General features: G+C 35.1%; 1 protein-coding gene across 2 annotated transcripts in view; it reads right to left on the reverse strand.

Annotated features, from left to right (window-relative positions):
• LRP5 (LDL receptor related protein 5) overlaps positions 1-20,978 on the reverse strand; it is an 80,944-nt gene extending 59,966 nt beyond the window's left edge. For both annotated transcript variants that reach the window (XM_070957372.1, XM_070957371.1), the window contains exons 1-4: positions 20,632-20,978; positions 10,018-10,215; positions 8,066-8,262; positions 5,535-5,666 (exon numbers count right to left, since the gene is read on the reverse strand). In XM_070957372.1, the coding sequence (XP_070813473.1) occupies positions 5,535-5,666; positions 8,066-8,262; positions 10,018-10,215; positions 20,632-20,963 (859 nt within the window). In that variant the 5' untranslated portion in view covers positions 20,964-20,978. The remainder of the gene's footprint in view (positions 1-5,534; positions 5,667-8,065; positions 8,263-10,017; positions 10,216-20,631) is intronic.
• Between the last annotated feature and the right edge of the window lie 1,496 nt (positions 20,979-22,474).

The raw sequence follows: 22,474 nt of genomic DNA on the forward strand, positions 1-22,474 counted from the left end.
GGTTGACAGCTCTCCCCTTCTTTGTGGCAGCCCCTCAAATAGTGAAACACTGCTAGCATGTCACCTCTATGCTTCTTTTCACTAGACTAGTCATACCCAAATCCTGCAACCATTTCTTCATATGTTTTAGCCTCCAGCCTCCTAATCATCTTTGTTGCTCTTCTCTGCACTCTTTCCAGAGTCTCAACATCTATTTATATTGTGGTGACCAAAACTGGATGCAGTATTTCAAGTGTGGTCTTACCAAGGTCTTATAAATCGGTACTAATACTTCACATTATCTTGATTTTATCCCTTTGTTAATGCAACCTAGGAATGCATTGGCTTTTTTGGCTGCTGCCACACACTGCTGGCTCATATTTAAGTGATTGTCCACCAGGATTTTCATAGAATTGCGAAGTTTCTCATACTCCCCCAAAAAGGGGTGGGGAGAGCTGAATCTAAAACACATGGTTGAAAACGTTACTAAAATGCCATGCTTTTTGTGCTTACTGTAAGAATTTCAGAATTCACTACTGGCTCTGTATTGCACACTATACATATCGACTGAGTGTTTTCAAAACAATAGTATGCTAATACTACAGCCTTCATGACCAGAGTGGGCATTAGTGGGCTTATCCTATTCTAACCAGACCTGTTAGTAAATCTCAAAACTTCAATGTGATATATATTTTCCTCATTTTTTAAGCACTGAATTCTTTACAGCAGGGGATAATTCTAGCTGAGTGGGAACTCTGGGATCTGTAATGCCATCAAACATCTGGAGGCTTCCCTATTCACAGACATGGGGGGGGTTGTACTCTGACACAGGGATGGGGCATATGGCATATGGCCCCTTTATGACATGTGGACTTCAACTCCCAAAATTCCTGAGCCAGCAATTCCCAGAATTCTAGAAGTTATAGTCCACAGGTCTTAAAGAGGCCATAGCTGCCCACACCTGCTCTACACAACTGAGATGGTACAACTAAGGCTAACTATTCAAAATCCAATGGCACAGTCAAGTCACTGCCTACGAAATTGCCCATAAATATTATTCCACATCATATTCTACAAGCAGTACAAGCAGCCATTTCTCAGATGGCATTCAAAAGGAAAAAATAATAAATCTCCCAAAGTTGAGGTTCATCAGCCAATCTTATTTGGTTCTGGAAAATTCCTTCCTTGGCCAGCACTGGAATCCAAAGCACTATTTAAGGCAGCACATATATTCTTACTGGCTTTTTAAAAAAAGTCTGTCTACATCAGCCAGCAGCTATTTGTCCAAAAAGAGGGGAGGGAAAGCAATAAATATAACGTCTCATTCAACAAGCAAAAAAAATTGCATAATTTCATTACTTTTAAAAAGGGAAAGTAAAGAACCTAATTTCCCTTAATCATATAATAATAGTTTTTAGTAGTACAATCCTTTATTCTCTTCAACTAATATTATTAAACTGCCTTGTTTTCTTTTTCCATTCCCCAGAGCTTTACATATATTTAATATCCATAGAAGCGTATGCCTTTTAATTAGCATTTAGAAACACCTGCTAAGGATAACTGAATTTGAAAGGAAAACTGGCCACAATGCGTAAGTGTTGGTCTATTTATCCTCAGCCCCTGAATGCTATATTCTGTTTTTGTAGTTAATGAAAAACCAGGCAGAAAGCAGAATAGAAATGGTGAGAGAATATGGTACTGAGTTGCATGTCTCTCTGTGTCAAGGTTTATAACCAAGGTAGGATTCCCTTTCATCTGTGAGCTTTAAATTACTATACTAGTATACTGCCTTCCAATATTGTTGCTTTGCACCCCTGTGATTAAAAAACCATCTTTCTATTCTGGAAATTGCAGCTGCAGTCTATTGGCAAAATTATCTCCAATCAGAACTGACAGCAGCAAAGCAGACCAGCTCCACAAGAGCTGTTTATCATTTCCCCTTTGGCTCTCTCTGGGTTTGACAAGTGACAAGGCACCTATAACATAGTAACAAATGCTCCGGTTTATTCATCCAACCTAAACAAATGTAGACAGCATTTTGCTTTTGCTAAGGCAGAAAATGCAGCATTATTCCTTTCTCATTAGTCCTTCTGTTAACCAGACTATAACAATGGTCTATTGTAGATATTCCTTTCCCTTCTTCTCTTCCCCTCCCCTTTCCCAACAAAGGGGACTAATTTCTTACAAGCATCATTTTACTGGCAGAGCCTTGGGAAGGGGAATAGGTTTAGCAAAGTCTAAAACTAGCAAATACCACTACCACTGCTACCTTTGGAAAGCAATGAATGTAAAGCTATCATCTATTCGCCTCTTCAATACTGAACCATACCCAGAAGTGTATTAACATGAAATCATTTTTAAAGCCATAAATCCATGAGCCTGATTTACCTGAATGATTTCCTACCACTAATAGTAGAAGAAAAAATATATTTTTTATAGATCATGAGAAGGGGGGGGGGGATGGGGGATGGGATTAAAACGCTAGTTATTCTGACCAACCATGCAAAACAATGAACAAAGTTATGTTTAACATTTACAAATTATTTGATATTGCACCAATTGTTCAACTGCAGCTCTGCACAGAAGATAGGAACTTATAGAAAGAAGATCACTGGAAAAAGTTTTATTTCACTAGAATCAACTGTATTATATATGCCACTATAGTGTTTATCAGAAAAAATTGAATGCCAAGGAATATTGCCATTAAAAAAATAATTCTTGTTGAAATAACTTTGTTCCACACTATGAGAAATCCAATTATTATGATCCCATCATGAAACTCTTGCAGAAAAGTTTCATATGCATATTTATAATAGACAACCTAGATAGTTGTTACCAGGGTTAAAAACCTTATAACTGAGGGATATTTAAAAATTTTGTAAAGGTTTTAAATAGGATTTTAAAACTAATTTCTAACGTTAAACAGTTCCATCTAGTTGAAAAAACAAGCAGGCATTTTATAAATGAACTACTCAATATTCATTTATAGACAAGCAATTTCAACCTAATGGACAGTTTATATAGAATGAATATTTGTGTCTGTATGAGTCCCTTACCACTTAATGCACATTTTTATTTCTATTACATTTTGGGGTAGAAAACATAAATCATCTGGACAGACTGGTTAATTCACAATGTCACTCTCAGTTAAAATGGTAACTGTTTTTCCTTTAGGAAAAGTTAGATAACACCTCATAACTACATATATTCTATTTTACAATTAACAGATGGCTAATATATATGTAGCTTTTTTGCCATATGATCATTAAAGAAACTATATGTTCTCAAAAATTATGTTATCATGTAATTTGCACTTATACATTTATAATATGATACATATTCACATTAGTGAAGTAAAAAATGGAAGAATAGATATTGATCTAAATTTAACAGGAGAAAATATCACATAGATTCTATTCTATACTGCAGCCATAATAAAATATACTACATTTAAAAAACTTCGAGGGAGAATTTAAAATCAGGAGAAATGAGTTTAAGGAGAAAATAATACTCCCACAATGAAACCGCCAGCTCTGCATTTAATTTTTTTTTTAAAAGGCACATTATGGTCACCAATGACCTCATTTCTATCTAGATCCACCCAAAATTATTTAAGGAACAATTCAGACATTGTCTATAGCATGGAAAGTATTAATCTGAAGAACACAATTCCTGACGAAATCTCAAAAGTGGATATACTAAAGCAAGTTAAATTCCTCCTGAGTGATATATTAAAAGTCCTTGGCCACCAATGAGTTAATTAATAAGATTGGGAGTTAAAGCACATGGATGTTGGCATTAGGCAGAGAACCCACAAAAGATGCAGAGCTTGGGAAAGAAATAATCCATAAAAGTGAACCAAAAAGCTACATATTCTTATGCAAAACCAGACTTCCTGTTCCCATCCCACTTTCTACCCTTTTGATAAAAAGGGCTGAAAGAATGTCTAGCTCAACAATAGAAAGGTGCAAATACCACATAAACAGTCACTCATTTCTGTGCCCTTAGCCAAAGTACTAAATGCCCACTGGGGCTATTTCCCATTGCCAGAAACACAAGGTCAATATGAGTCTTCTGAAAGGCTTGTTCTGAGCATTCATCAAGGGTTTCTAAAGCTGTGAAAAGAGGAGCTTTTTTTAAGGGGAGGGGGAAAAAACCCTGTTCTTTCAATACCTTAAGAAGCACATCAATAACACAATTGCAGCAGACAGAATAATGGGAGGGGAAAAATGGCCTTGCTTTCTTCCAGATACAAATTCAATTTCCAGCATTGTCCACATACACATGAAACAAGAGCAACAAGTGGTGGAGAAGAGGCAAAAAATGGGGGGGTGGGAGAAATGTGGTGGGCAAAGGCCACCATCAATTGCTGCCCAAAGATGTCTAGATTAAGTGCATCTATACGATTCATTGTTATTAAATGTTTCATGCCTGCATTCCACAGCATAATGATGTTAAACAAGCAAAATATTATTAACTATTTACGTAAAATTTATTTTATATAATCAAATGGCCTTCAATAAAGGTACACATTTTATTTTAGTAATTATATGTTTTCTGCCATGATTTTCCATCTTTCTTTTCAGAAGACAAAGTAACATATTTAAAATGGATTTTAATTTTAAAAAATCGTAATATCATTTTCTGAAGTACTTGAGTTCTCTCTTACAGATATAGATATTTAAATCTGAACACATATATATCTGAATACATACATATATATATATATATATATATATATATATATATATATATATATGAATACATACATATAGATATAGATATAGATATATAGATATAGATATAGATATATAGATATATCAGTCCTGACATGATGACGAACTAACATTATGATGATGTAACTTCCACCTCAGACTATTTTTGGCAGAGGTCATTCATATTGTTATCCCATGACACACTTTAGCCATAATTTGTTATGTATACCAGAATCAGTGTTGCAGATGAGCAAAATAATCATGATTTATATGGTGACTTCACAATGTTCTCCATTCTACCATCACTCAAAAGATATCAGGACATGTCAGGTTCTAGGTTCAGACATGCCATGATTAGAACAAATCAAGATTTATAAAAGAGCTATGATGGTGTAGTAGTTAGAATAAAGTATTACAGGCTAACTCTTCCCACTGCCAGGAGTTCGATCCTGACAGGCTCAAGGTTGACTCAGACTTCCCTCTTTCTAACGGCAGTAAAATGAGGACCCAGATTGTTGGGGACAATATGCTGACTCTGTAAATCGCTTAGAGAGGGCTGTAAAGCACTGTGAAGTGGTATATAAGTCTAAGTGCTATTGCTATAAAGCCCAATCAGCATGGTTTCAATTTGTGGTTGTTCCAAACAAAAAAAGATTACCTTCTGGGAGCAGTTTCACATATCATAGTGATGTAAAAATTATTTTATGCTCAATTCTCACATTTACAACTTTTGTGGATTTGTGAAACAAAGCTGAAAGCAGAAGTAAGATCCTAAGGACTGAATTGTGGGTCTCAATACGCTTGTTAAACCAAGTAGTGATAAGGTAAAGGATTCCTTACCTGCTTTGCAGGTTTTTCCATCTTCTTGTAGTTGGACTCCAGTAGGACAGGTACAACTATAAAAGGGTTCCTTTGGGGACAACAGGCACAAGTGTGAACAGCCACCATTATCTTCCTCACAGGGTGTGTGAACTTGAAAAATAAGAGAAGAAAGGAAATCATGCACTTTAAAAAAAAAAAAAATCTGATAACACAGAAAGGAAACCTAGATCCCTAAAGAAGACAATCACACTTTGTTTCCTCATAAAATCAGGCCCTAAAAGATAATTGACTACAAGGCAGACATTTAATGTTGCTCCATACGACTTTAGGGAAGTATCAATAAACATAAAACTGTCCTGAAAAAAGTACCTTTTCACACTACAGTGTCTCAAACTGCTGCAATGCAGTTGGGGATTCAATGAGGTTTAATAGTTTCAGAAGTATAAAATAATGTTTAGGGACAACTGGATGCTGCATGTTTATTTCTATTTGGACTGTTGTTATAGTTACAGCACAGGTTGAACCTGAACAATCGTTATTTGTTCAATCAGGAGTTCATACTTTTCTGTATATCTCACCCTGCAACAATATTAGCAACTTCTTAGTATTTTCTACATTCAACTGTGTCCCAATCAATTATGTTGGCTATACATAGCCTAAATATTTTTATTTTTTATTTATATTTATTATAGCTAGTGGACTTTGGAAGGCATACAAAATCACTTGTCTATCTTACAATCAAATCTGAAAAATTAAGATCTAGGTGTTCTGTTTGTGTTCTTCTTCTCCATCCCAATATGTAAACTGTTTGGATTATGGCATCAAACGGAGAGAATGACAATTTAAAGTAGTGTGTTTGTGTAATCATTCAAAAGCACCAGTATTAAGACGGTAGCCCTGTATATGATCCACAATCAATTAATACGGTACAAATACTTGGAGCAATGGCATCCAAATCCAGTTGAATCAAGAGACAGCATTATCTGAACTATTTCCAGCAGATAATATTTCCCAGTGTGCCAGGCTTTCCTCACTACTGTCCAGAAATATTGTGACCCTGGGGTGGGACGTGCTCTCAGCTGAGAGAAATGTTAGGAATTCCGAGAGCATCACATAGCCTCATCTGGAACGCAAGGACAAACTCTATCAGGGCACATACCCAATGACATCTACTGAAGCTTTGCACCTGTTTCTCAGCTAAAGCAGCTCTTAAACGCCTCTCTTTACTCCATGAATATTTACCATCCATCTATCCTTTTTCTTAGTATAGCCACAGCTCTTCAGAGCTAAGGCCAAATCTCCTCTAAGGTTTTCAATAGTAAACTTAGGCCTCAATGCTCTCTTAAATGAGATAGTACTCAACTTTAGGATAAAACTATGTTATGTGTTACATTATGTTATGTTTCTAATATTTAATGTGCACAAGACACAATTTCTTTGGAAATCCTGTGGCTAAAGAATTCAAGCAAAGCATACTATCTGCTTTTCAATTTTTTCCACAGATTTTTCCTGTTGATTAAAAGCTTCATCCATGAGAAATAATGAGGTATCTTCCTCTCTGCCGCTCCTCCCTCCAAGTCACTCACAAGAAAGTTATTTTTCTTACTGCAAAGTATCATTAATATTTTTGTAACAGTATTACAAAATACTATTACAAAATACATACTATTAACAAGATACTAATGAAAAAATAAGTCCTTAAAATCACTGATTTAAAGTATTTAACGTACGTACATGTGCCTGAGAAATTCTGAATTTTAACATTTCTAAATGAAAGCCTCTTTCAATAAGCAGGCAAAAAAGGCATCTCAGCAAAGAATTTGCATTACTATGGCCTGCTTTTTAACCAAATTTGCATTGCACTATGAATGATATGCACAACCAGTTAATGATGATCTCATTTAAGTTTTGGAAAGTGTTCAACTATTCAGTCTAATACATTGTTCAGAGATCTGTGGCATCCAAGTGGGAATTAGCTATTATATTAATGAGAGTAACTTACGGACTCCACAAAATTTGAATCCCAAGTCTCCTTCCTTGGCACTTTTATTTAGTTATTATGCTCTAGCTGGCTGAGCTTCTTTAACATTATGGCAACAGCCACATCACTGACAATCACAGAAATTCTGTCTTGCAAACTTCCACTGAAACACTGGCCAGATCAGCCAATACTCTCAACAGGCAAGCCAAATCAGAGCTCAGAGAAGTTACTGCAAGGTGAAAAATCTACAGGATGAGACCCTGAGATTTTCTTTCCTTTGAAACAATTTGAGATTCTGTTCTGCAATCAACATCTTATGTAAATATGATGGTAACAAACTTTATTAAACAGCAATCCAGTTAAGAACCTAATCCATGGCATTTAGGACTAAACCTCCTATCACAATCAAATAACAGCCTAGCATACCAGATGCTTGTTAATAATTATAGTAGGGCAGAGGCCTGCATTGCATAAATAATATATTTGTATTTTCTTCTTTGAAGTCATGGGCGTTAGATTTCCCACTTATCCCTAATGTGAGAGAAAAAGAAACAAACAGCAAACATACAATATGGCTGTCTTTCAGGGCTCAAAACTTGGATGTCCATTGGTGAATAAAGAGAATTTATTATTTCTCTCTTATTCTCTCCAGCTTTCTTGTTGCAGGCATGAATGGAACGTGTCTGCCAATCCGTCCAGTACAGAGTGTCCCCAGCCAACGTCAGGGCAAATGGATGAGTGAGACTACCTTCCACCACTTTTTGCCTAGTTTGTAGAAGAAAGAATATTTTCCAAAGTGATTACAAAAACTACTTCACAAATTAAGATGGAAAGACAAGATGTCAATATTTAAATAAAATAACAGTGACTTCCATAAACAGCAGTAATCAATTTATGTGGAATGGGCCTTGTTCATAGGCCCATTCCACATAAAGACCAAAACGCTTTCTCCTGAATCATTTCAAAAAATACCATGCCTGCAAACTGGAACCACAATTACCATAAAACATGTTGCTCTGAAAAATTATTTAAATTATTATCTTGTTCTGACTTTTCAAAGTGGCGGTTCATCACACAGGAGTCTGTTCCAGCAATTTTAATCTACCATTCACAATAGAAAACATGTTATACTGCTATCAAGTTAGTTCACAGTGGCAATATTTGTAGTGTATATAATTTCTTTGAAGTTTAATTTATTTAGCACTATTAAAACTAAAGGTCATTCAGGCATTAAAATATCATATTTATATTTTCCATTACTGCTCCAAAATAATTTTAAACATCTATAATAAGATACAAAAAGCTATGGAATTATGTTGCGCACAAAACACAAATATGCATTGCACAATGTCCAACCACGAGTCATGAGTGAAGAGGAGGAGGAGAAAAAAAATGAGGCTGCTGGAATATTTTATCTTAAATGATACATGCAGAACATTAGCATTCTGAAACTAACTTTGTTATCGCTAGAACAACTTTGTCACAGCAGGAGATATGTATGTTCCAACAGTACTTATTTGTATTTCTTGAATCTGGGCTGTAATTTAAGCTTTCAAAAACAGCATTTAGGGGGAATAAAATGAGTTCATTTTTTTTATCATTCAGAACATAAAGCATTTTGACTAAACACGCTAATTGGATTTTTGTACTCCAAATACATTTCTTTATAGGAAAAAAAAATCCTTCCTTTCTTTAAAAGAGAAAACAATATTGAAATAGCATTGAACAACATTTAGGATGTTTTGTTGTTTACAGACTATATTGTAGAAAAACATGTATCCCTCTGTTTGGATTAAAGAGACACAAAATTAAAGCAAAATTTCAGTAACAGCACAAGAATATGAATTTGACACAGACTATACAATGTACAATCCAGATTTATGTTATTATTTTTATGAGTTACTGATACTATCGCTTGATCACAGAAAATGTCATTTTTGATTTGACAGTGGCATGAAGGATACCAACAAAACAAATCACAGAAGTTTAAGAGAATCTAATATAATTCTGCAGATTGAATTTTTTCAAACACCCTGGAAAAGAAAAGAACAACCAAGTAACAGTTTCTTTCCCTCTGCTTGTATATACGCAGCTATGCAAAGTATGCATTTGTGTCTCTCCATTTTCTCTATGTATACGAGGTCACAATAGTTGACACACATACTTGATTCATAGGTGCTTCTGAACAACACAGACAATTCAACGTTACCATGTACATGAAGGATGAGCTATTACCATGGGGTGAAAAGGGAGGCATGTGGAAGCATGAACTAGCAGAAGGCGTCAGTAAATGAGAGATGGAAACATGTAGAATGAAAAAGGAATAAATAATGATCTCCAGACACTTATCTAAATATTCAAGGGCAGTCGGTGACGCAAGGTTGACAGCCTTTGTTATCATAGTTGCCAGAAAATACATTAGCACCCTATCAATTTAAACAGAAAACATCTAAGCAATATTAAATGTATTTGCAGAGGGTTACATGTATTCATATATGTACACACACACACACACCCTACCTGAAAGAGCCGTCCAGATTTGCTCTGTGAATGAAGCTCAGTTTTGCATCAGCCCAATAAAGCTTTTGTTCACTGAGATCTATTGTGAGTCCATTGGGCCAATAAATGTCAGAATCCACGATTATTTTCCGAAAACTGCTGTCCATTCCAGCACGCTCTATTCTAGGTGTTTCGCCCCAATCTGTCCAATACATGTATCTAAAAAAAAAAAAAATCCAAATACAATTATAATAACAGAATAGACACTTTCCTGAAATCAAGGAAATTTTGTGAATTTCCTTGAAACCAAGTTTATATGTCAACAGATATCAAACATTTCTTTAAAAGCAAAACATAACTTTATTATTTTTAAAGATTTTCCCACCTGTTAACTATTTCTAAAAATATGAAGTCTTTTGTTTCCTCTACAGTTCAATTAATACAAATCTTTTCATTACTTGCTGAACAAGGACTCTTTATCTCAACTGGTAGAGCCCCTTGGGCTCCATTACGATCTTTCAGCAAAAACTTTACAGCTACACATACCTTGTACAACTTTTTAGCTACAGTAACTGTTTTCAACCAATTAAAATAAGAAGTGCCATTAAAAAAAAAAAGAATGATTCTACTATTGCATCTGAGTAGAAGTAATTTATCTACTTTTGAATTAATGACTTACACTCAGGTTTTTGCAAGAGTAGAGAGATGAATAAAATGAAGCACAACAATGATAAAAATGGCATATAACAAAATGAATAATTGGCTGAAAACACTGTGACACATACAGCTAAAAGAGAAATTAAGTAACACAAAGATCGGAAAGGACTAAAACCAGTTAACGGAAACCATGCCTTAAAGTCAACGTGGTTCTCAAGGGGATACCAACATCACCCTGCCTTTGTAGTCATGTACTTCTTTTCTTTGGCAATGATAAATCGAGAAGTGCTTCAGAAGTTGGCCTTGGTATTTGGAGAAATAGAAATGGAAGGACACATGCTCTTTTAAGACAAACTACTTAAGGCACTGGAAGTTTAAAGGTGAACCGAGTACTCTCAGAAGGTTAGAAAATGACTGGCAACCAAACCATATGAGAAAATGTCTGTTATTGTATTTCTATTGACTATGAATGCCTGGCTATTAATCAGAAGTTCAAGGAAACTGAATATTACTTAGATAGCTTTTTGGTGTCAAAGAATAGAGAAATAATGAATAAGAATAGAATAGAATAGAATAGAATAGAATAGAATAGAATAGAATAGAATAGAATAGAATAGAATAGAATTCTTTATTGGCCAAGTGTGATTGAACACACAAGGAATTTGTCTATAATGACCCTTTAGGACAGGGATGTCAAACTCAAGGCCCATAGGCTGCATCCAGCCCGCAGGATGCTTAGATCTGCAGGGCTGCCCTGGAAACAGAAGAACCGGCCTGTGGTACCTCTGCCAGCAAAAATGGAGCAAGTGGCCTTCCTGAGCTCAGTTTTCACTGGCAGAGGGTTGCAGGAGGCCGTTGCAGCCAGAAACTGAGCTCGGGAGCCTATTTTCACTGGCAGAGTGCTTGGGACACCACAGGCGTCCTGACAGAAGTGACATCGAGCTGGCCACACCCACCCACCCAAGGTCAAACACAACCTTGATGCGGCCCTCAATGAAATCGAGTTTGACACCCCTGCTTTAGGATATATGACCAATATTACTATGTATTATTTATTAGACCTGTGTAAATAATTCACAAAGCAGCTTCAACTGCATGGATGTTTTTCCCAGAATTCAGTCATCATTCAGAAAGGCCTTCTCAGATTATCTGCGCATGCACAGATGTTTCCACTAGAACTGCTGAGGAAATCAATAATTTGCATAGATCTATAATGAATTTTATTCATTTCTTAAGTTTATGACTTCTTTTTTTTCTTCAGGCAGCTACCTACTTGCACTTTTGGGTTGTTTTTAAAATGCAAAACTGAACATTAACAAAACTTGAGAATATAAAAATAAGATACAAAACACAAATATGAAAAAGCAGAGAAATAGTTATACAGATAAAGATATAGATATACAGATTCTCTGATAAACAAATATAATCTATTATGAATGGTTTTTGTTGATAAAAATGGGTACAAAACTTGAATAAAACAATATTTAACAAAGAGATTTATCAGGGCTCAGTTGTTTTTTCTTTTAGCCAATACTATTTCCCAAACTTTTGAATATATTTGATCCAAACAAAAATGTTTTAATTTTCTAATGTTTTGCAACAATAAATTTGTAAAGTGAAAGAAAAAAATACATTAATTTGTTATGTTGAAAAATACAGAAAATAAACATACAATATAGTTGATTTCCAAAGATTATTGAGCAACTTCAAAAATATTTGGCCAGAATGAGGAACTAAACTGACAATGGCCAATGGCCTCTGGCAGCAATGTAATTCCTACCAATCTGTACAGGAAGATTTTGGTTCATGTAATGTAATGTTAATGGTGGGTATTAACATTCTAATTCTAATTCTCCAAAGTTGGATTTAAATAGAATTTTATGCCATAAAGAATTCCAATGTAACTCACTGTCTTAGCTTCCATTTCCTCTTCCCATATTATTTTATTACTTCTTCTTGGACTTTTTTCACCTTCCTTTCAATGCCAATGCTACCAAGTACAGAAGTGTATTACAGAACTAAAGAGAGTTCCCTGAATTTAAACAATGCATATACCATTCTTCAAATACTGCTAAAGGGTTTGATTGCTGAAATTTAATAAAATTAAGAAGGAATGATGAAACCTGATTCACCTGAAATTTGTAACCAATTCTTCAAAAAATATATTCAGCAGAGATGGATTCCCAATTAAGTCTTTAACCAGAAAATGTCCTGACTTTTCTAATATCCCATTTCATATAGTCATTTTATTAATATATGTATTTGTAACTATATATAAATTTCTCAATATCAGGGATTGGTTTTAGATTTTAATACTCTCTGCCAATTCAGCATAATTTGTGGTTATTATGCTATGAATAGAGTTACTTTAAAAAGTATCATAATAATCTTTTAAAGATGTATACCTAAATTCCCAACATGATTTTGCTTGTGGAATATGATTTGCATCATCCTACTTCTTTTATACAAATGAAAAAGAAAGAGGAGTGTCTTTTGCCATGAACTAAATTAAGAAACAAAGATGTTTGAAGTTTGAAACAAAAATAAGATTTTAGAAAACCAAGAGAAGATATTTTACTAGAGATAAAGAAAGCTATATTAATTTGCAATCTTTCAAAGTGGATCTTCAGCACATTTCTTCCCTGATGTCAATTACAGCAATTGCTCCTAAATATCTAAATACATACATACATACCAATGGGAATTAGAGTCAAGCATATTAGGAGAGCCCAGATTGTTTACTTCTGTAGTTGATGTACTTTAAATTAAGCAGATAAAAGAATAGCAGGATTAATATATCTCCTTTCCATAATTCAAGAATGTTGTCAGATAATGTATTAAGTCATTGTGTGGTTTAATTTGGTTCTGACTTAGTTTACTGCGCAAATCCAACCAATATGGTTCAAACTGGAATGTGTGGCTAGTTCACTGATTGTGGTTGATTAAAATTTACAGTACAATATTAAGAATCCAGATTAAGAGGTAACTTTTTGAGTGGAATATATGGCCATACAAGCTATAAATTTCCTCAACTCCAATATCTCTTAAGCATAGGTCCAATCATTCCCTATTACCCTATATTTAATAATGTTTTAATTATGTATGCCATGTTCAGCTTTACAATTACAATACTGAAATACAGTATTAACGATTTCCTTGTGCAAACCACTTCTGAAACACCTTGCCAAGAAAACTGCAGAGTTTTATCCAGGCAGTTTCTGATAATCAGACATAACTGAACAAAAGTAAAGAAAAAACATTCCAAAAGTCATAACATTATCAGAAGTATATAATTTTCAAATAAAATTACTTATAAAATAAGTGTCTCATTTATTAAATATAATTGATCCATATCTACATGCTGTATACAGAACATGGTCTCTCGCATATGTACACAAATTAATCTTATACATAAATATCATAACTAGATGTAGGCATAGCCAACTCTGAGGAAGAGGATAGAGATGGGATAAGTGAAAGGGGTAGCTGTATATGGAAAAGAAGGAAAAAAGAAAGAAGTTAAATAGGGGAGGGAAGGAGGGAGGGAGGGAAGGAAGGAAGGAAGGAAGGAAGGAAGGAGGAGAAAGATTCTTTTTAGGCATTACAAGAGGATTCCAATCACCTTCCCACATAGCAGCTAATCTTCAAACTAATCTACAAAGGCCTCCACACTTCACAGAAATATTTGCAGCCATTTGCACCTCAGTTCATTGCTTTGTTTTCATCAGATACTTATATTCTTATCAACAACTGTAGTTTCCACTCCCCTCCTTCTATTATTTGGAGAAAAATGGGGGGGGAGGAGAATAGAAAGAGAAAAACAAACTATAAAACAAAATAACCTATACAAACTCTGCAGCCGCTATAATTCAAGTTTTCCAGGCAAATTGAAAGATTCCAAATGAAAACTGTATTGTTTTATAATGGAAATACAATTACAAGGAACACATGGAGAGATATTGCTAGCAAATGCTAAGGAAACTATATACCAAACTTGCCAAAGTAACCTGCATATTAAAAATAAGTCAGAAAGCCTCTGGAGGAATTTCAGAAAAGTAAGCTACTTAAAAAGACTGGCATATCCTCAAATTCAAATTGTGTAGAAAAAACATTAAGGGGCTTTTTACAACCAACGTAAGGAGTGAACTGTGAAAAAAAAAAGAGGGGGGTGGGATGGATGCCACAAAGACAGACAAGGAATGCAGCTGCTGGAAGAGTTAATTCCACAAGGATAGACCTCAAGCCACTATTATTCCTCTTCCCCTTCCCCCACCAAGAAAAGCAACAAACAAGTTCCACAAGAGGATTGGCAAGTAAACGATGCACAACCAACTACCATTATAAATGGAATTTCTTAAAAGAAACACATTCAAATATTGCCTGAAAGGAACACAAAACGATCAACTTTCAAATATGATTAGGGCTTCCCATACTTCGTACATCCTCCGGAATTTTTGCTAAATTTTGCCACATTAAACACTTAAATACAGAAAATGTATGCAAAGCAAAAGACAATAAGGTAAATGAAAAATAGATCTATGCAAAGATGAAAAAAATTAGAAGCAAAGACACATGTAAATACACTGCATACCCCATTAATATACTTCCATGAAACAGCTTGGTACAATGGAATTTGTTAGATTAAGGGAGCAGGGAAAGTACGACAAGGTAACATTCTTGTTTCATAATATCTCAAACAACAAAACTCCAAGTGTAGCCTAAATACTCAATAAAAACAATTGTAAGAATAAAAGCATGTCACTGCTTTTTATTAGTATAAATATTTAGATGAACTGCTCAAAATTTAATAACAGGATATAGGATACTCATAAAAGAACCAGACTATCTCACACAATATCCCTTTCTCAAATTATTTTATTTTATTGATTTGATTTGATTTTTATACCGCCCTTCTCCAACAGGACTCAGGGCGGTGAACAGCCAAGATAAAACATAACATATAAAATTTAAAAGCAGTTTAAAAGACATTAAATAATTTTGGCCCTCAATTTAAAACAGCCCAGTTAAAATCAATTTCAAATTAAAACCGAAAGGATGGGATCAAGCCAGCCCGGCTAGATGAAATAGATGTGTTTTCAGGGCCCGATGAAAAGTCCGGAGGTCTGGTATCGTGCGTATCTCTGGGGTAGGTCATTCCAGAGGGCAGGTGCCGGCACAGAGAAGGCTCTCCCCCTGGGGGTCACCAGCCGACATTGTCTGGCCGACGGCACCCTAAGGAGGCCCTCTCTGTGCGAGCGAACTGGCCGGTGGGAGGCTATTGGCAGCAGAAGGCGGTCTTGTAGATAGTTTAGTTTAGTTTAGTTTAGTTTAGTTTAGTTTAGTTTAGTTTAGTTTAGTTTAGTTTAGTTTAGTTTAGTTTAGTTTAGTTTAGTTTAGTTTAGTTTAGTTTAGTTTAGTTTAGTTTATTTAGTTTAGTTTATTTGATTTGTATATCGCCCTACTCCCGAAGGACTCAGGGCGGTGAACAGCCACAAGATAAAAACACATAAATAGCAAAATTTAAAAACAGAATAAAACCAAATTAAACTATTTGGCCAAAGACAGATTTAAAACACCCCAATAAATTTAAAACAAATTAAAATTTGTGTTTTAAAAGGGAAAAAGGGAAAAATTAGGCCAGGCCAGCCTGATGGAATAAAAAGGTTTTAAGAGCGCGGCGGAAGGTGCGTAGATCCGGGATCCTCCGTATCTCCGGGGGGAGCTCATTCCAGATAGTAGGTGCCCCCACAGAGAAGGCTCTCCCCCTGGGGGCCGCCAGTCGACATTGTTTGGCCGACGATACCCGGAGGAGCCCCTCTCTATGAGAGCGTACTGGCCGGTGGGAGGCTACTGGTGGCAGCAGGCGGTCTCGTAGATAACCAGGCCCTAAGCCATGGAGCGCTTTAAAGGTGGTCACCAACACCTTGAAGCGCACCTGGAAGACCACCGGAAGCCAGTGCAGCTCGCGCAGGAGAGGTGTCACATGGGAGCGCCCCGTCGCTCCCATAATCACAAATACTAGAACTTTAATTTTATTTTTTTTAATTTATATCCTGTTTTTACTTTTTTTTACAAATAACCCAAGACAGCATACACATGGAACACACCTTCCTCTTCTTATTTTCCTTACAACAATCCTGTGAGGTAAGTTGGGCTGAAAGAAAGTGACTGGCCCAAGCTCACTCAGCTGTTTTCATAGCTAAGCCAAGACTAGAATTTAAGATCTCCCGCTTTCTAGTCTAGTGCCTTAATGACTAGACCACGCTGGCTCTTTACCTCAGATTAACTCATCACATTATGTCACCACTTAATGTTAAAAAATTTTTGAACTTGCTCCTTTTTGTCACTGTCCTTTTCAGTCAGGGTATTCAGAATTAGATTTGAGTATAGATTCCAAGTAAGAATTGACTAATGCAGGCTAGATTGAAATTACTATTTCCTGTATTCTAGAATCTTTTACATTCCAAAATAACACATTCCTACATCACACTGCTGGCTCATATTTAATTTGAGATCCACAAAGATACCCAGATCCCTTTCACATCCACTGATACTAAGACAAGTCTAGTTGTCTCCAACATCATATACTTTGCCACCGTATACTGCCCTATCCTATCCATTTTCCTATCCAATTACATAATTTTACATTTCTGCCACTTAAATTCCACTTTATTCATTTCAGCCTAGCACATAAATTGTCTAGGTCTTTTTTAAATAACAAATTTAAGCTATATAGGTCTTTTTAAATAGTGAAAAAGCAGAAAGACACTGCTTTACCATACATTATAAACCTAGGAAACAGGGCCTCCTGTTTTTGTGAATGTTCTAGCATTTTGCAGAACTATTATTAAAAGATTTTTCAGTTCTAAAGTTTGTCAACTAAATCAGTCAACTTCCATGTAACTAATGTCTTACGCAGGTCTTTGCAAAGACTCCAAAATTCTATTTTCCATATAGCAGCTGACATCAGTCCTGGAACTATGCAACTTTTAAAAAATAGCATTAAATATGCCTAATGAAAAAACCTGTCAATTATCTTGGACCAAGATTCTATTTCCAGTCTCAGATTCTTGGGACAATTAGAGCTATACAAGTCAGTGTTGTTACTATATACCAGAGCTAAGTAACTGTGTCCTTTGTGGGTTCAAAGCTTATTTGCATTTAAATTGAGGATTCTAGGAAGGACAAGCATATCAGAGAAAATATAAAACATCACAGTTATCAATATAAAGAATTTAATATGCACTTAATGTGCATGCATTTGGGAAAAAAAACATTAAGTCCTGCCTGCAGGCTTAAAATTCTAAAACAAAACATTCATGTGACAACTGAGGTGAAAACAGATGGGAAAGTACCAAGTACATATTTTACCTAAGACAGGACCAGAGTGAAAGAATAAAATAATTCAGCAAAGCACTAATTAGCTAGACGTATGAAAGAAGCAATACCAAGTAATGCATCAAAGAGGGAATCAGAAGTAAGAAGACATTAGTTTTTAATGATTTCTTAATTTGAGATTAAGAAAAGGCCAACTGAATATTTAAGGAAAATTAATTAAGAGGCCACATCAGAAAAACTTAAAAGAGACAATAAATAAACAGAGTATAAATTTGGTATGAAGATTGACATGGGATGAATAATGGGCCCAAGCAAAAGAAGGAACTGCAACAAGCATGAAATACTTTACTTGTCACCAAATAGTTAAAGCTGCTGAAAGCAATAAGTAAAATAACTAAAACTTACAAACAATAATGATGAATTGACAATAGAAAAACAGACCAATAAATGAACATTACCACAGTCAACATGAATCAGAATGGATTTCTAAATGCTTCTTAATCTCTTTCACAGAGAGAATAAGACTCGGCACTGCAAGTTCCTGACAAATTTGTAAAATGTTAGTAGCCATATCATGGATCTGATCATTACAGCTTCATTTGCACAAACTGGAGGGCAAGTGTAAATAATATGTTTAGATTGTTTATTTAATGTTTAAAGACATCTCATAAGAAGGCCCTAAATATAAAAATCTCCTTCAGGAATACGTGATCAATATTATATATAAATTACATGCATCCAAAAAAAGTGGATAGGTTCTTCCCAAGGAACAATACAGTGACATAATATTGTCTTCCTATTTGTATTATTTTTCCAATGCTAGCATACTTAACCACAAATCACCCCTATATTAACTGTGTGTACAAGCCAAGTTTTTTTTTGGGGGGGGGGTTATCATATTCTCTTAACTCTTAATCTCTCATTAATAATGAATATCCTCTTGCACCCTGTCAGCCACACCATTACACAACCCTGCCCTCAATTTCTTCCTTCCCAGGACTCTGCTTATACAAGACAATTTCCATCTCATAAGAGCTTGGGCCTTACAGGCAGGATAATTTTATTAAGATGATTCATTATGACTATTATGCTGTTATGACCAACATGTTTTACTATGTATTTCAAGAGTAATGTTCACTATTCACAAATAGTTTTGACTCTATATTTATAATTAGTAGTTTAATATAATTGTTTTTACAATGAGAGACAAGAATAATAATAAATAAAATACATGCAGGTAGTCCTCGACTTACCACAATTTATTCAGCGACCATTCGGAATTACAATGATGCCAAACGAAGGGACTTATGACTCTTGCCCAAAGTTACAGTGCCCCAGACACCTGAATAAAATTTTGAATGCCAGGCAACCTGCCTGCTGTTACGACCGACTGCAGTGATGCTGCAGCAGCCTCCCACCTATCTTCCCCCCATCCCGTCCCACTTGGGCTTGCTTCCCACCCTGCAGGGTCCCGCACTTCAGCCATTTATAAATTAAGGCTTCAATCTACAATCTCTGGAAGGGAATCCCTTGGGTAATTGAATAATTCAGAATTCCTAAAGCAGGATTGTTAAGAAAAGGGGGCATGGATCCACTGTAGCCAATATTTTCTCCCCCAACATTGAGAAAAGATTTACAATCTCCCTTCCCCAATGATGAAATGAGAAAATTATTTTCCTGCTCTCTGATATTAGAACCCACTAAACTGGATGCCAGAACTGCTGTTAGGTGTGGTTAACCAGAATATTTGGATAATTGGGAATTCAAGTAATTGAAAGCATTATTTCTAAGAAGTTATACTGATTCTGAATTACACAGTGGATCTAACTGATACAAGTTATTATTAATAAATATAGTTTTATGAACCGAGTGATATAATTCTGAATTATTTAAATTCTACATTTTGCCCTCAGAAAGAAGATCTGTGGTCAGTCTTAACCCTGATGAAAAGTACAGAAATTTCATTTCCATCCTCCCCTTTTCCTGCTAGCAATATTTTATAAAGTAATGATTTCATAAAATGCTTTTCTAGAAAATCTCCTAAATTCGAGTGTTAGACCAAGAGTCTAAACCAACTTAATGACACACCTTTATTTTCTTGCATCAAACTTTTGATTGCTTGCTTCTCTGTACTGCAGAAGCATATTTTACATGCCAAAATCCCCCTCTTTATATCTCAAACTATTGGATTCCTTCTTACCTCAAACACAGTATTTGAAAACTCATTAAGATTCAGTGGAAAGACAATGTTACAGATTTGCAAAACTGAATCTATCATGCATTTCAGCAGGCAACCTATTTTTTTTTTTTACCAGCCACATTAATTATAGATAAAGCATAACATTGTAAAGTTTTATAATGTTAAAAGCTATAAAGTTAAAAGTTTGTAAAGTTTTAAAGAATTCTAAACTGGAAAAATTAGATTTTTTTTTTAATGTTTGGTTTGGCGCGTTAGTCAGGATGCTCTTCTATGATTTGCCATTCCTCATCCCATGTTTTATTTAAATATAAACATACGTTCAGAGAAAAATATCTTGAGAAAACAAAATTTGTGAGAAGAGATTGTATTTTGTTTGGCAAGATGAAAACAATCGTGATCCTGCAAATGAATGTGAAAGTTTAAAAAGACAGGGTGCTTACCCGTGAGCTGGATCCAGGGCAATTGCTCTTGGCTGGTCAAGATCTTGCCAGAAAAGAACTTTCCTAGATGTTCCATTGAGATTAGCAACTTCAATCCTATTTGTTTCTGAGTCAGTCCAGTACAATTTTTTCCCAATCCAGTCACATGCCAGGCCATCTGGAGAAAGCAGCCCTGAAACGATGACGCTCTGTACAAGATTCCCACTTTGGTTAAAATAAGTCTGTTTGATAGCTTCTTCGCTCACATCTGTCCAGTAAATAACACTCTGTGAGTAAAGGAAGTCCACTGCAGCAGCATCTTCTAAGCCACTGACTACAACTGTTGCTTCCATCTTCACTCCACCAGCATCCACCAGTCTGACATCTCGACGGTTTGCAAAAAGCAAGAGAGGAGAAGCTTTTAAAAAAGAAGAAAAATAACACTCAATAAAAAGATTGAAAATCTGTATTATCTCATTTACTTCATTAAATGTATCAAATGTACACATAACACTGTGTTTCAAATATGGAATAGTTTGGGAACTAGAATTGAAAGGATTCACATGAGGATAGATATTAATATATAATAAAAGGATGGTGTTTGCTTAGGTATTATTTCTCAGTTATTCTCAAGCAGCTTAAAATTTCATAGTAGAATATGCAGAACTGACTAGATCCAATGTTCATTTGTGGCATAAAAACCCCTTACAACTTGCAAGTAAACTCATTTACTGCTAAAATAAGTTTAACACCCCACCCCTAAAGATAGGATCAATCCTACTGTGGGTCACTATGAGTCAGTTACCCAGTTATGAGTCAGTACAAATTGCACTGTCATTTACAAACTAATTTTGCTACACTAGGTCCATATCCATCTTACAGCTGTTTTGATGCCATTGCAGCAAGCACTCTTTATTATTTGTCGCCATAAATAACAATAGGCAGATCTCTTACAATGATCTCCCCCAAATAATACAAAACTATAGTTTGCTATAGTAGTAGCAAAGATTATTTAAAATGTAATAGGACTTCTTGGCACCAACTTTCAATCCTAGGACTGCTTTAGGATGTAATGCAACAACTTCAAAGGGTGCAGAAGGTCTTTAGGACTTTGGGTAGTGGTCATTTCCAATCTCAGCCTTTCTTGGCGATAGTAGAAACTTTTTGCACACAAGCAATTCCTTCTTCACTGATTGGAATAATGTAATTTTTTTAATCCTTTGCAAAATATGCTCAATAAAAATCCTTTGCAAAATATGCTCAATAAAAGCTGTAAATCTCATGCTAACCATTAAATTAATACTAATAATAAAGATGAAGAGATATTTCCATTTGTAAAATTGTAATGACCATTTCCAAAGAAATAGCATGCCATACAGTGATCAAATTAATACGAAATAAATTTTATATTTACAATTAATCTTTTTCAAATATGTCTACAGTTCCCATATTTAAGGTATCAGACCACTTATGGTGATTTCAGTTTTTAAAATATATAATCAAAGACTCAGGCAAAGGAGTAAAAACCGCTCACCAGCATAAGCAATGTAAAGAATATCAATTTTTTATCATTATGAAAATAATAGGAAAGATTAAACCATCTGGCTCTATTATAGATTTCAAAGATAGAAAAGGTTCAGATTAATGCCACCTCACATATTGTGCTTTAAATCAAGTTTCTGCATAGCATTTGAATGAAAACTTCATATTACATATCAAGGTAACAGGAAATGTGGATGTACTCAAAGGGGAAACTCACTCAAAAATAGAAAAATATTGGCCTAAGTACCCATCTTCAGAAAATTTTTAGTCACTTCCCAGAGTGGCCAAGCACACATTTCGGGGGTTCTTGAAAAATATGTAA

The sequence above is a fragment of the Pituophis catenifer genome, unplaced genomic scaffold, assembly GCF_029215685.1.
Source record: "Pituophis catenifer annectens isolate HBS135680 unplaced genomic scaffold, rPitCat1.0.hap2 SCAF_1, whole genome shotgun sequence".
NCBI lineage: Eukaryota > Metazoa > Chordata > Lepidosauria > Squamata > Colubridae > Pituophis > Pituophis catenifer.